Genomic DNA, 15,210 nt, shown 5'->3' with positions numbered 1-15,210 from the left:
CATACATCGAGCAGCAGTGAGAAAATTCTCATGATAAGCCGATAGAAGTTGCCATGTTGGTTAGAAATGGCTTCTGTCAAAGGATTTAGCAAGAATATCCCATTCATTAGACAACAATTTCTTGCACTTTTAGGAAATACTAGTGCATCTGTGAAATTTATTTGTATTGTTGTACTATGTAGTTATTTTCTGTCTTTCTCTGACGAGGCAGTCCGTGTATTAAGTGTAACGCCAGGTTTCCTATTGCCACCTGTATTTTGGATTTGGACTGCTTTTACATATTGTTTTCTTGAAATCCATTTTTGGGAAGTATGTGTGGATGTGATAACAGTTGGTTTGTGTGGAAAACTCATTGAACCTTTGTGGGGGGCATTGGAAATGATGACATTTTTTGCAATTGTCAACATGGGCGTTGCAGTTCTTAGTGCGTTTTTCTACCTAATTTTATATGTGTGTACTTTCAATACAGATCTGTTGTTCACTGTACACATACATGGTTTAGCCGGTTACATTGCTGGTGTTTCTGTGGCAGTGAAACAAATTATGCCAGATCACATGCTTGTGAAAACTCCTCTTGGCAAATTAACGAACCGAAATATTCCATTGAGTGTGTTCTTTATGTCTCTCATCTTTTGGTTGGTTGGCCTACTAGAAGGAACATACCCAGCAATGTTTTTGTCAGGATTATTAATCAGCTGGACCTACTTGAGGTTCTATCAGTACCACAGTAATGGAACAAGAGGTGATATGGCAGACAACTTTACATTTGCCAGGTTTGACCCCATTATGCATTTCATACCAATGTCTATTACATCACTTGCTACTATAGTGCTCCTAGGTGCCTTTTTTTTTAACGAAAAGTAGAGAACATGGCAGATGTGCAAATTTTGACAGGTTTGTGAGGACGATTTGCTGATGAGTATTGGTCTAAAAAAAGCTCTTGTGATGTTTATTGTGACTTTAACAAATATTTTTCTTGTTTAAAATTCAGGTATATGTGTATGAATTTCAGTTCATATGAGTTTTACTGATAACTGTACTTAGGAGATAGGTTCCTCTGAAACATTGATACTTATTTACCAGACTGCATGATGTTACAATCTAGAAGACAGTAGTCCACAATTATCTTATTTTACTTCATTCCATTTCAGTTTCTTCCCAAATGTACTCCAGCCTCCCATTGCACTACTTGGCAATACAGTCCATGGGTTTTTGGTTCGAGTTGGTATCTGTCGCCGGACTATACGGAAATTTGATATGGCAGCAGCTCCAACAGGAATCATGATCAGTTTACCTGGCATTGATCCACATGACATGGAAAGGAGAAGGTTGAGTACTATTGCCTGTAACTTGAGATATAAATAGGTCAAATTTTAAGCTGTTCATGAATTTTGGGAAGTGTACTATATTTAGGGATATAATGCTGTGTAGTCCAGCAGAATTTCACTGATACTTCTTCAGGATTGAAGAATGAACCAAGCAAGCAGCCAGTAAGAATCACACTTAATTTGTTATGTACCGTTTTCTGGTGGGGGCACTATGCTACAAGCCAGAAGGTCGTGGTTTTAAGCCCTGATGAGGAAATTGGATTTTTTCAGTTGACCTAATCCTTCTGGCCGCCCTGTGGCCCTGGGGTCGACTCAGCCTCTAAAAGAAATGAGTACCAGGAATTAATCAAATAATTTTCCTGGGGAGTAAAGCGCGACCGGCAGCCTTACCGCCATCTTTCAGTCGATTGTCTAGATCAATGTTTCCCAACCTTTTTGATGCTGCGGACCCCCTGTACCGAATGTTAATTCACTGTGGCCCCCATAAAACCCAAAATGGAAATTTTTAAATTTTACAAGTACATATCATAAAAATGAAGCAGTAACTTAAAATTTTACAACACTAAATGTGTCATTTATGACAATAAAATACTGTTATAAATGGAGATATTCGGAAGATTACGAACATATCAATTATGAATTTAACACCTAATGTGATGGCTGGTGCTGTTTTTCAGACGTCAACTTTCGAATGTCAGGATCAGAACTGGATAATTTCAGACGTAGATCTGGCTCCACGTTAAGTCTGTTCCTATATCTGTTTTTCATGTGTACAAGATGAGAAAATGTTGTCTCGCACAGATATGTAGTGGGAAATGGCAACAGATGTCTTACAGCCCTTTTGGAAATTTCAGGGTAAACAGACCTAGCTTGGAACCAAAACTCCAGTAACGGTAACGAAGGAAACAGCAATTTGAACATCGAATCACAGGACAGCTCGATAAGTTGCACTTCCTTGGCAGAAGGAAGTTCAAATTCAGAGCCTACAAAGGGATTTTTCATCCAGTCGTTATTTTCAAGACCAAACGGAAAATACAGACGTAGTTGAGACGCCAATGACCTCATATGTTCAATCACACTTTCAGCAACATCACTAGAAAGGGGTTGTTCACTGGAATCAATGAAATCACTCAGCATGTGAAAGGAATCGTATTTTCCTTTCTCGATACGGCTGCACCACAAATTTAACTTCTTGATTGTTGCCTCTATCTTGTCTTGCACAGAAAACACGGTGACAGATGTACCTTGAAGGCTCGAGTTAAGAGTATTCAAGATGTTAAAAATGTCCGCCAAGTAAGCAAGAGAGGAGAGCCATGCGAAATCATTTAAATAGTGTGTTAACTGAAATTTAGAGTTTATGAGGAACAACCTTACTTCGTCTCGAAGCTCAAGCAACCGCGTCAAAACCTTACCCCGGGACAGCCATCGGATTTCTGAGTGCAATAATAAGTGTTCGTGATCACTTCCCATTTCATTACAAAGCGCAGAAAATAATCGGCTGTTAAGAGGACGGGCTTTAATAAAATTGACAATTTTTACTGCCTCGTCTAGAACGATTTTCATTTTGGAGGGCATACGGCGTGCAGCTAATACTTCGCGGTGTATGCAACAATGTGTCCATTTAACAAGAGGTGCGACTTTCTGGATACGTGCGACCAAACCATTATGTATTCCCGACATTGCCTGAGCACCATCTGTGCTGATACCTACACATTTTTCCCATTGAAGTGTATTTGTAGTTATGAAGTCATTGACAACTTTGAAAAGGGCTTCAGCAGTTGTATTAAGAGGTAACGATTCACAGAACAAAAAATCTTCACAAACTTTATTTTCGTGTTCATATCGCACCAAAGCTACCAAATTAGCATTATTTGAAATATCGTGGCTTTCATCCAACTGCAACGCAAAATATTCACTATGACGTAACCGTTCTAGCAAAATATCTTTCACATTTTGAGCCATCTCGTCGATTCTTCTTTTCACAGTATTGTCAGATAACGATATTAGAGACACCTCGTTGGCATGTTTTTCACTAAACAAGTTCTTTGTTATCGTTTTTGTAGCAGGCAAAATTAAATCTTCCCCGATTGTATGGCGTTGTCCATTTCTAGCGATCAGAAGGGCGACTTCGTAAGAGGCAAGAACAGCCTTTTCATTTTTCGTTCCACATACAATGTCCTTAACTAAATTCTGTGAACCACAAAGTTGCAGTTTCTTATTTTGAAAATATTCTATTGGCTTATTAACTGATTCGCCATGTTTCGTTTCAAGGTGGCGTCTCAACTTCGACGGCTTCATAGATTCATTCGATAACACTTCGCAACAAAGAACACACTGTGGTCTGTCTTCGCCGTCTTTATTCAGAACGGAAAATCCCATTTGCAAATAAGATGGACAATATTTGCGTGATTTTTTGAGGGAAGGAACTTTATCTGCCCTGGTACTATTTTCGACAACACTAGATCCACTCGGATTATCGTCTGTCTTACGTTTCAATGATCCACACTTTAACCACCGATCCATATCTAAATAAGATCGTGAACAAACTGAAAATCAGAAGTTTCGTTGTGAACTCAATTATTTGAACAAAAGCAGAAAAACTGAATATTACACCGAGAAAAACACACTTGTATAATATTATAAAAATTCACTGCACAAAAACTAAAGAAACACGGGTTGTTCGCTCTGCCACTGAAATGAATAAGAAACGTGGTCAATGGTCCCAGGTTTATTCCCAACCAAAGAGGGATGGATTTGGTGGGGGAGGAGGGGAGAATGGTCGGACAGCAGGTACTAGGACAGCAGTCCACCCTGAAACACGGGTCAGAGATGCAATGGGCCGCCAAAAGAAAATGTCCTTGGAAAAAGCTACACAAATCGTTGGTTATTCACCTCTGCTTTACAAAGGGAAGAAGTAACGGTACCAACAGTCCCGTTAAATTTTACTTCAACCATGGGCCTCAAGAGCCAGAGATATACATTGCAAATATCCCAGGTGTGAGGAACATGATAAGATAAAGTTTAATGAAAATAAACTATCCCGTGGACCCCCAGGGGTCCGCGGACCACAGGTTGGGAAACACTGGTCTAGATAATGTGGGACCCTCAATGTCTTACAACCCTATGGGACTTCACAGCCTGTTACAGGGATAGCTTTGCTTTACTTTACTTTACTTTACTTTTACCGTTTTCTGGCTACAAGTTTAGTTCACTGTTTGACCATGAAGATGAAGCCAGAATGTTCTTCTGAAATATCAGTGAAATTCTATCAGACTACATGGAGACAGAATTCTTCATAGTCATTGGACTGAGAACCTCAAATCCAACAACTTCTTGGAAGTTTCTTCAGTTTAAGCCAGACAGCATCTATTGTCACTGCTTTATAACAGACATGAAAGAACTCCACGTTCATTAAATCTCACAATGGACTTGTTACTATTATGTAAACGGTAGGAAGGTAAAGCTATCCCTGTAACAGGTTGTGGAGGCCCATAGGGTTGTGGGATGTTGAGGCTCCCACATTTTCTCTAGATGGCACACAGATGGCAATGAGGTTGTCTGCCTTATGCGCTGGCTGCCCTTTACCCCCATTAAGATTCCTGGTACTCATTTCTGTTAAAGGACGAGTTGATCCCAGGGCCATAGTGCAGCGGGAAGGATTAGGTCAATTAAAAATTCCATAGGGAATTGAACCCACAACATTCTGGCTTGTAGCATAGTGCCTCAACCAACTATGCTACAGTGTACCTGTACTACTATTATGAAATTTCTTAATTATATGGAAATGCCATAGTAACATAACACTAGTACAAATATTATGTTTTTTGACATTATCCATCGTCCTGTTTATATTCAAACCACAATATTTCAGAGACTGGAGCTAGTCCCTATCTCCAGAGATAGGGACTGGCTCTATCGCTAGGGCCCAACTGAGTAGGTTTTATCTGAAGACAGAGACAGAATCCAGTCCCTGAAATGTTGTGTTTTGAAAAGAAACAGGAGTGTGTTTTTAGATAAAGACAGGTTGATGGATAATGTCCAAAAACACAATATTTGCACTAAAGTACTGTCATCACAAACTTTTAGATCTTATTAAGATAACACTATTTGTTCACAGAGCTAAATTATTTTCCAAGCACTGATACCACATGTCAGTATGATAGCTAACTTCCTGGTGCAGGATAGTCCTTAAATTATCAGTAATAATCATATAATTATTGCTACTATAAAATTTTGTCATTGGCACCAACAACAAATCATACAACTGTTTTAGTGTGCACTGAATCAAATTTCTTTTGTAATTGTGTATTTGCTTACTACAGTACTAAGTAATAGCTTCAGAAGAAATACAGGGTTAGTGAAGGCTGCCAGAAAGTTTTAGAATGAATAAGAAAGCTGTAATTGAATAAGACTATGGTAATTAAGTATTTACATCCACATTAATTTTCCAAAACTTGTTATTGAAGTCTTTTTGTCATTTTGTTTTATTTTTATGAGAAGAAGAATGCTTATGTGATCTTTTTTTTTTTCCCCCAGGCAAATTGCACTAAAGGCACTAAGTGAGAGACTGAGCAAAGTGGAACCTCAGCCAGCATCAACAGTTTCTTGGGAACAAGACAGAACCAAAGTTCCTGTTGGTCCATTAACAAGCCAAAGTGTTACAATCACAATGCCCTCAGAAGAAACATCATCAAAACCTGCAGTTACTTCACCTGCTCCAGCAAGCAAAGCAATCAGTATGGAAGCTGAACTGTCAAAAACATGATGATGAAAAATCAGACTGGAATGTGGTGAACTATATCATAGGACAGAGAACTGTGTACTATATTACTAATATTTTATGGGTTCCTTCAGCCATCAAATTCTTATACATAATATTGGGAAGAAAATTTATCTGTGTGAAATATCAGATATACTTCAGTTTATGTTTAAACCTGTAAAAAGAAAATAGGAATGTTGATCTGAGTATGGAATTGTTGCAGGTTATGTTGCATACATTGTATTTAAAGTAAATGATGGAAGTTAAGCAGGTATATGTTATAGCACCATTATCCTTAAAGTCATGTTAATAAATGCAGCAGTATTCATACATAGGAAGTACATCCAGTAAATTTTAATCCATCATGTATAAGAATCACATGTGAAGGAATAAAAGAACCATTCAGTTTTCCTGCATGTCACTTCACTGGCATCTGTAGAGCTGAAAGTACCTGCAAATAAGAACACTTCAGAAATAACAAATTTGAATTAAAAAAATTAATGAGTAATTGTGTCCATGTATATCCTGTGGAAAAATTTGATGAAAAACATGCATTTAAAATGGTCATTGTTATATGAGAAAGGTTACTGGTGTATGTTTTATCAAAAGAACAGTTTATACAGATTAACTAATTGTTGATATATTAGAATGAAGCATTTAATAAGGAGCACTCTTTGCTCGTCCTGTTAGTCTCATGATCTTATGCACAGCCTCATGGTTAGAACATACTGTTCATACAGAGTGCATGCGCGCACACTAATAGTCACGAATGCCAAATGTGTTTATTAATGCTGATGTGGACAGAAGTGAACTGTAATAATGAATTAGGTCAAATATTCACATTTATACTTATTTTATAGTCTTAAGTACTGCAAGAAAAATGGATAGTTTTGAGAAAATATGAAACTAATTCTTGGTAGCACTGCTACTTGACTCAGATTGGTGAAAATATGCAAAGCTACATTAGACTGTGTTGCTTGTAAAACATCATGTCCTAATAAAATTTGCATCTTTCTTCTTCTGAAGTTATTAACTTTATGTTTGTGTGAAATAAGCTGTCTCATTCCATTGAAGTACATGAAGAAAATGCTTTCCCAAAAACAGATACTACCATAATGGAATTCCCACAGATATTTTTTCGCTTCTAACATATCATCCTTATTATACAGGAAGGTTCTGTTTGCAGCTCTGTGCTTCATGGTGACTAGTGCACTGCTAGCTGTGATACAAATTTTGCTGATGAATCAGTATGCCTATTGGCCAGTGACATCCAGATTGAAGTAGTTACAATTCACAGATTACAGGAGGCGTTGAAAACGCAGTCTGTCAATTGTGGATTGATCTGACCTTTGATGACAGACTGTAGAGAACAGTTACAAAAATAAACCCATCTATCTGGATCACACAGCTTTAAGCTGCGTTGTTTTATAGGGTCTAAGCTTCAGTTGTGTTGCCCTTCTTGCACCAGACTCTGACACTCCACACTCTTGTGGTACACGTTTCAGCGATTTTCTAGGTGCTAGTTTTTGTTCCTTGTCTACTAAGAGTCCTGTTGATGTGAGTTTATTCACCAAATTTGTGGATTGTGTCTGCTGGGAACTCTTTCATCATGAAACTTTCACCAACACTTTCTAGCATATCTGCATTTCATGTATGTGTCATACATAGCTGCTTGCTAATTGCAATTAAGAATAAATGACTAGTGGAGCTGTTAACTGCAACCCGCTGCTGACAAATTCCCATGCATGGACTGCACTGCTCACCATGAAACATAATGCTGTCAAAGCAGTCCCCAAAGTTAATAACTTCCCTTAATTCCAAACATTATCTCCCATCAGCAAAATTCATATGCACCTCACATTGGAGGTGCACTGGTCAACAGAGCAGGACCCTCCCTGAATAATCAAGATGCATTCTTTTTAGTCACTGTCATATATGTTAATCGTGCAGCGCAGTATGCAACAGTCGCATAGATTGCCTTGATTATTCATAACATAAAAGTAAAGCTATCCCTGTAACAGGCCATGAAGGCCCATAGGGTTGTGAGACGTTGAGGGTCCCACATTATCTAGACAATCAGCTCATAGATGGCAGTAAGGCTGTCAGTCCTATGTGCCAGCTGCGCTTTACTCCACAGGGAAATTATTTAATTAATTCCTGGTACTCATTTCTGTTAGAGGCTGAGTCAACCCCAGGGCCATAGTGTGGCTGGAAGGGTTAGGTCAATTGAAAAAAATCCAATGACCTTATCGGGACTTGAACCCGCAACCTTCTGGCTTGTAGCATAGCCCCTCAACCAACTATGCTACCATGTAACAAGAACTAAGGTTATGGAATTCCTTCCATACAAGGTGTACTACCATGATGTAATATCCAAAGTCTCATTCATGAAAACTGGATGTGAAAATGAAAACAAGGTTCACAAATGGTTCTTGGTTTTAAAACCTTTTTAAAAATACCTCATAAATTTTAAAAGAGTATTTTTATAGTTATTTTAGAATGCTGATATCTGAAACATTTGAAAGGCATCCAAACTCCCAAATATTCAAACTTTGCAACTTTTCCTTTAACTTCAGACTTCTTCCAGTAAGTAATGCACATTCCAAAAATACTAAGAATATGGAAATCTTTAAGTTTCTTTTACTCTTCTATGACCCTTTCCTCAAAAGTGGCCGGTCATATTTGAGAGATACAGTTGAAGTAGTCAACTATGACTTGAATTCTATTAAGATACCTTTATATTATGCAAGGTCAAGGATGATGGCTTTGGGGTAGCTGAGTTGGTATAGCAACGGGCTGGATGGCCACAATTTGATTCCTAGGAGGGAAAAAATTTCTCTTCTTCATAGCATCCAGACTGGCTCTGGGGCCCAACCAGCCTCCTATCGAATAGGTACCATGGGTGATAATCCCTGAGGGTAAAGCAGCAGTAATGGTGGACCTATACCTCCACTTCCCTATATGTCTTCATGGTATAGTACTTAAATTAAGCACCTTTTTACCTTTGTATTATAATTTTTAATAACGTGTTGTATACCTCACTCCCTTAGCAGGTATCTTGGGTCCTACAGATCAGCTTGGTTGAGTAGCTTTGAGCTGGGCCATAGACTTAATGTGAGAAAGTAAACAATAATAAAACTTGAGATAAATTAGTGTAATTACAAATGATTTTGATACAGCATGAACCATCAAGTTAAAATGAACTCTTAACTGGCTGAGCTAGGACAGTACTGTCCATCATAAACTAGAATCCATCCCACATGACCTAGATGAAACTCAGGATAAACAAAAAGCAAATTCGGGAGCAGCCAGCACCAGTGTATGTATATGTATATATATATAGTAGTATAGACTAGTAAAGACAACACCACACACTGTGGAGGAAACATGCAAACCAGGGGCATATTGCAGACATAACTGAAAAATAGGCTACGAACGTGATGGGCAAGCGGCTGGAATAAAACACCTGGGAACATTGGACGACACCCCGTGTGAAGTGAAAATAGAATGCACCAAAATAACGTGGGTTTAACAGAAATTTTAATGGATTTTATCTTGTTTCACCTTGAAAAGAGAACTACAGCATGTGATTTTAACACGGACTAATACAGTGTAGCAGCTTTAACATAATTCAATAAAATATTTGTAACATATCAAGACACTTGAAGATAGCCGTTTGGGGCCAAAACATGTTGTGTCGAAGTGGAAAATGTTAAAACTAAAATTAAGATTGAGTGGTAAATAAACAAGTGTTGCAATATTGACGGATGATAAATACATGGATGTTCAGTTAAACAATTGGAACAGGATGCTGAAATACAGAATTATATATATTTAATGATTAGGAAGTCTGATCATCCCAAATTTTCCTTAACATTCTCTAAGTTATTATAAATTGTTTCCTCAAGTCTGGTAGCCTACTGGTGTGTAGTAACTGTGTATCTTTTTTTTTTGGGAGGGGGGTCTCTCCAGGTCAACAGCCATGACCACCAGGCAATAGATGTTAACATGTTGTTTTCGTGGATCTTTGCCGTGACACAAATAAAACTGTTTGGAAACTTTCTACAGCAGTGAAGACAACCAGTTACACTTTTAATGATACAATCATTTAAACTATTATATCTTCTTGATTAATGAATTCATACTCTAAACCATGCCTCCACACTTATCACATGAACAGAACATGACTGGAACCTGTTCTCTTCAGTTAAAGAATGGCCCTGTGAATGCTCTGAAATAATTCACAGCACAAAAGCATAACAGGAAACTGTATAGAACAATAGAGAACATTACAGTGTCTCAGCTGCTAAATCTACATGAATGGGAACTGCAGAATCCTCATTCTACTCGTACTTGAAACTTCCACAAAATATTAGCAAAGTTTGGGCCAGAATTGTAGATGAGTGCGTAACTGGATGTGATAGCAAATCATCTCAATGGAATCCAAGGTCCTGATCTCCTTGAAAGAATATTTTCCTTTTTATTGAAGGACATACCCCTTAATATCTATGACAGCATGTAGTTTCAGCATAACAGCACCTCTCTTCATTTTTTATACCAACAGCTTAACTGGTTGAACAAACCATTTTCCAAACACATGGACTGGACATAGGGGTTTGATCATCTGGTCTCCACATCTCCTGATCTGAACCAAGTGGATTTTTGTTATGGCAGACACACTGAACAAAATGTTTCGCTACAGAAATAAAAAATGACCTCATCAACTGCATCCTGGTAGCTACAGCAGACATTAGGGCCCAACCTTAACTGGCACCTGCCAGTAACTCCATTCAACATCACTGTGAAGCATGCATGTGGGCTGAAGGAGGAAACTTTGAACAGTTACTGCAAATATGTAGAACCATGTGCTAGTTTCCACTACACGATCAGACATTTGTGTTGAATTTAAAGTAAAATTCAATCTGAAATGAGCTAACAACTTCAGAATGTCTGCTTTTCATTCACTACCATTAAATCCAATAAATAAATGTGTGTACATAAATGGAAAAAGTATTTTTCTCACATCATAACTCAAAAAAATGTGACCAATCAAACAATGTTATTTACATTTTTTGCTCCAAATGATCTCCCCAGTAGGTTCCTGAAGTTTGGCTGTAGGACTTTCAATCACCCTGTATACAGACTGTTCGGACATTCAAAATAGAAAATTATTTTGTTTATCCTCCACAGATAATTTTAATTATTTCATCCATATGTGAGGTATATTTTTTTATATCAGTATACAAACAAAATTACAATACATATTGGCATACAAGACAACCCTTAAGCTTAAACGTCCTCCAAAACTATAGAATGTCCCGTGTGTGAAGCATAAAATATGAACCTTAAATACAACTTGACATTTAACAACTGATGTGCATCACTTAACTCCCAACATAATACTGTAACACAGGGTTATTATACAGGATGTTTCACGGCTTTAGGGCATAACTACGGGAGGTGATTTCCTAGGTCTTTGTAATCGAAAAAGTTCATATGAACATGTGTCGATTTTGGACGGTTACAGAGTTATGACCGTTTTAAACTCAGAATAGAAGGTAACAATTACTGACAATAAATGGAACAAAATAATAAACCAGCATAATACATGATTCATTTAAAGTATGAATGTAAAGTTAACTTTGTGAAATTACCTTTAATTTGAATTGATTGGTGCTTAAAGCTGATTTTCGAAAATGCCACCGCCGGCCGCAACACAGGCTGCCGCTCGGTTGTGAACCATGCGGGTAGCACGTAGCACCTTCAGCTGGCTATTTCTTATGTGGTCAGCAGCGTCCAGAATGCGACTGATTAAAGCATCTCGCATCGCCACCTTCACATTGTAAACCAGTTCTTTCATTCATCCCCCCACACAATAATCCAGTGGGCTTAAGTCTGGAGACCTGGCTGGCAATTCTTCACGTGCTCATACGTGGACTGCGATGTACCATACGAACAATGCCTTCTTCACTGACGCCTTCATTAACACCATGCTCGGCTGCAATACGAATGCTGGGAAGTCTACCGGTATCTCGCAATGCCTGGTAAACTCCAGTAAACACTCTCCGGTTCGGTATTCTACGATTCGGAAACCGTTGCTGATATTCAGCTACGGCAAGAACTGAGTTACCGTCACAAAACCCGTACACATAAATCATATCTGCATACTCCTCAAATAAAAATGTAAATGGCACTGTGAATGTAACAGATGCACTGAGATGAGAACAGTTCTGAACACCAGTAGCCGCCACACTAGCCGTGGCTGGACATACCAACCCACCATGCCTTAGGTACCTCTCAAGTGTCAAGATAACGAGAACGCTGTCTGTAGCTGGCTAAAAATAGTGACCCGCTAGATGATAAGACGCAGTTCACAACAAGGTGTGTACGGGAATGAAAAAACGGTCATAACTCCATAACCGTTGAAAATCGGGCACATGTTTCTATGAACTTTTTTGATCATAAAGACCTACGAAATCACCTCATGCAGTTATGCCCTAAAGTCGTGAAACACCCTGTATATGAATAAGTGATAAGAAATTAGTGTATTTTCAAATTGGTTACCGATGCAATCATGAAACAACTTGAAAATTGCATTGAAACTCGTAAAGTTTACCTAGAGATGTTTGAGATGTGCTCCATTAGTTACCCTGCAAACATCAATGCAATATGATGCAATCAATGATTTTTTGTTCATTGTAAACTCATTTTATAATGCCTGTTTTGTTATAATTATGGGTTCTACCTGTGCATTGCCAATTAATCTTATTTTCAGTAATATGAAGGATTTATTTACTATTTGTAACTCATAATTGTTTATTGTGGATTTCTTATTTAATATGACTGTTCTTAAATGACATGTTTGACTTTTTATTTATGTAATCTAAGGTCCTAACTATTTATATTTTATACTGTTGTAATGTTCCATGTAAAGAATTTTTGCAATTGCTCTGTATGCACTAAGTGAATACAAGTTCTGTATCCATCTTGTGGATGTCTGGAATACTGAATAAATACTAATACTAATATTCAAATTCTTCCCATGTATGCTACAGCTGTGGCTCATCAACACTGGCCACAGCCTTAAATTCGCTCTTGAATGGACTGTGGCATTGGAGGTTGGTATATCGGCCCTTTCACACTCCCCACAGGAAGAAGTTGCACGGAGTAAGGTCCAGGGATCTAGGGAGCCAACAAATGTGCCCTGCTCATCCTATCTAAGCACATGAGTGACAGTGATTAGAGCACCACTTGTGACTGATACATTATNTGAATAAATACTAATACTAATATTCAAATTCTTCCCATGTATGCTATAGCTGTGGCTCATCAACACTGGCCACAGCCTTAAATTCGCGCTTGAATGGACTGTGGCATTGGAGTTTGGTATATCGGCCCTTTCACACTCCCCACAGGAAGAAGTTGCACGGAGTAAGGTCCAGGGATCTAGGGAGCCAACAAATGTGCCCTGCTCATCCTATCTAAGCACATGAGTGACAGTGATTAGAGCACCACTTGTGACTGATACATTATAATCAATGCTGCCAGCAAATCTTAACAAGTCTTCTTGTTTTTTTTCAAGTTTTTTCATGTTTGTAACTGTTTTGAAAATACACTGCTTTCTTAATCACCCAAAAAACAACCCTGTATATCTTACTGAAACTCATGTTTGATATATGTAATTAACATAAAGATTATAACAAATTAAAGTGTGGTGGGACAGCATGACCATAATTACCATAAGACAAAATTTATCAAGATGAACTGAACACTATTATGCTGTTTGGCAACTGGTGTAGCATAAGGAAATGTGAAGCTCATTTCAAGTTACGAGTAGTCACATTTGCCAAGTCATTCAAAAACTGTTCTGCTGCCTGGGAATCTAAGGTAGCAGAAAAGATGCTACAAAATTGGAACAAAAAGAAAAATTAGATACTTTAACATGACACTTGAAAGCTGGAGTAGCAGAGCCAGAGCAGACATTCATTGCTGGGCAGAGACTCAATAAACAAGTTCCCATGGAAATGAACAGACATCCAACAATATAAGAACTACCATTTTTATGCAACAGCAAGGCAAACACACTTCTATAGCAATAGAGGAACTGTTAGGAAATGGTGTTTTCTGTAGAGGAAGCCCTGAGGCTATATAACAAGGATGTCATGCAGCTGAGAGAAGAACTGAGGGAGTCTCTGGAGATGGCAGTTGAAGATGATGAAGACACAGCCTGTCATATAGTGGTTTGTGAAGTGTACTAACAAGTTGCATAACCGTGCAATAAATCCAGTCATCAATCCAAAACCCATCTATATGTCATGCACACCCCCAAATATGTGACATTATGTTAAAAGAGTGTGCCTAAGAATAAATGTACCAAAAGGACAGGCATAGACAGTGAAGACTGTCAGAATGGGCATATTGTAACAAGAAATGTAATATGTACATATTTTTCACTCTACATGAAACCAACATTCATATATATGACTGAAAGGAACTGCATTATGATGTGCTCATTTTATGAAAAGTAATAATCTGGTACTGAGGCAGAAGAAAATATTGCACAAAAGTATCAGTAGATATAGACTGTAAAGTAATTTCCATAGCTATGTAATACAACATTAACAAAACACATAACACACATTAAGTAACGTAGGAAACGTGATGAAACACCAGTAAATTTAATCTGGTATATAAATGAACTGTAGAAATAAAAGACACAAAAAATGTTTTAGTAAAAACAGAACAGATTTACAGTGGTACTATAATGCATGGCAGATGGAAAAAATCAACTCAGTAGTCATATTCAAGAGAAATACAATTAAAAAAATTAAGTTCCCTGCTGGTGATTTTGTTCATAAAGGCCAAATATATGAAGAAAGAATAATGCTATGGTGTGGTAATGTATACAGTATGTGATTCGGTGACTTGTAGATTTTAAGGATTCTTAGTTCAGAAAAATATCTTAAGATTCAACTTATCTGGCTCATACCTGTATAGCCCCAAACTTAAACTTTTTAACTAAAAGTATTGTAGCCTATGTAATGTTGTTGCATGTTTCCTTGGTAACCTACTTCTGAGATACAAGCTGTCACGTGTCTCCTAGGTAATGCGACAAATAACGTC

General features: G+C 37.8%; 1 protein-coding gene across 1 annotated transcript; it reads left to right on the top strand.

Moving 5' to 3' along the window:
• The first annotated feature begins 10 nt into the window (after window positions 1–10).
• On the top strand, window positions 11–7,886 carry LOC111875596 (transmembrane protein 115). The gene is made up of 3 exons (XM_023871954.2): window positions 11–773; window positions 1,152–1,328; window positions 5,865–7,886. The coding sequence occupies exons 1-3, from the start codon at window positions 67–69 to the stop codon at window positions 6,091–6,093; spliced, it is 1,113 nt and encodes a 370-aa protein (XP_023727722.1). The 5' UTR covers window positions 11–66; the 3' UTR covers window positions 6,094–7,886.
• Window positions 7,887–15,210: the final 7,324 nt, after the last annotated feature.

The sequence above is a fragment of the Cryptotermes secundus genome, unplaced genomic scaffold, assembly GCF_002891405.2.
Source record: "Cryptotermes secundus unplaced genomic scaffold, Csec_1.0 scaffold50, whole genome shotgun sequence".
NCBI classification, from domain to species: domain Eukaryota; kingdom Metazoa; phylum Arthropoda; class Insecta; order Blattodea; family Kalotermitidae; genus Cryptotermes; species Cryptotermes secundus.
Note: the sequence above shows the minus strand (reverse complement) of the source record. Positions and strands in the feature narration are given on the sequence as shown.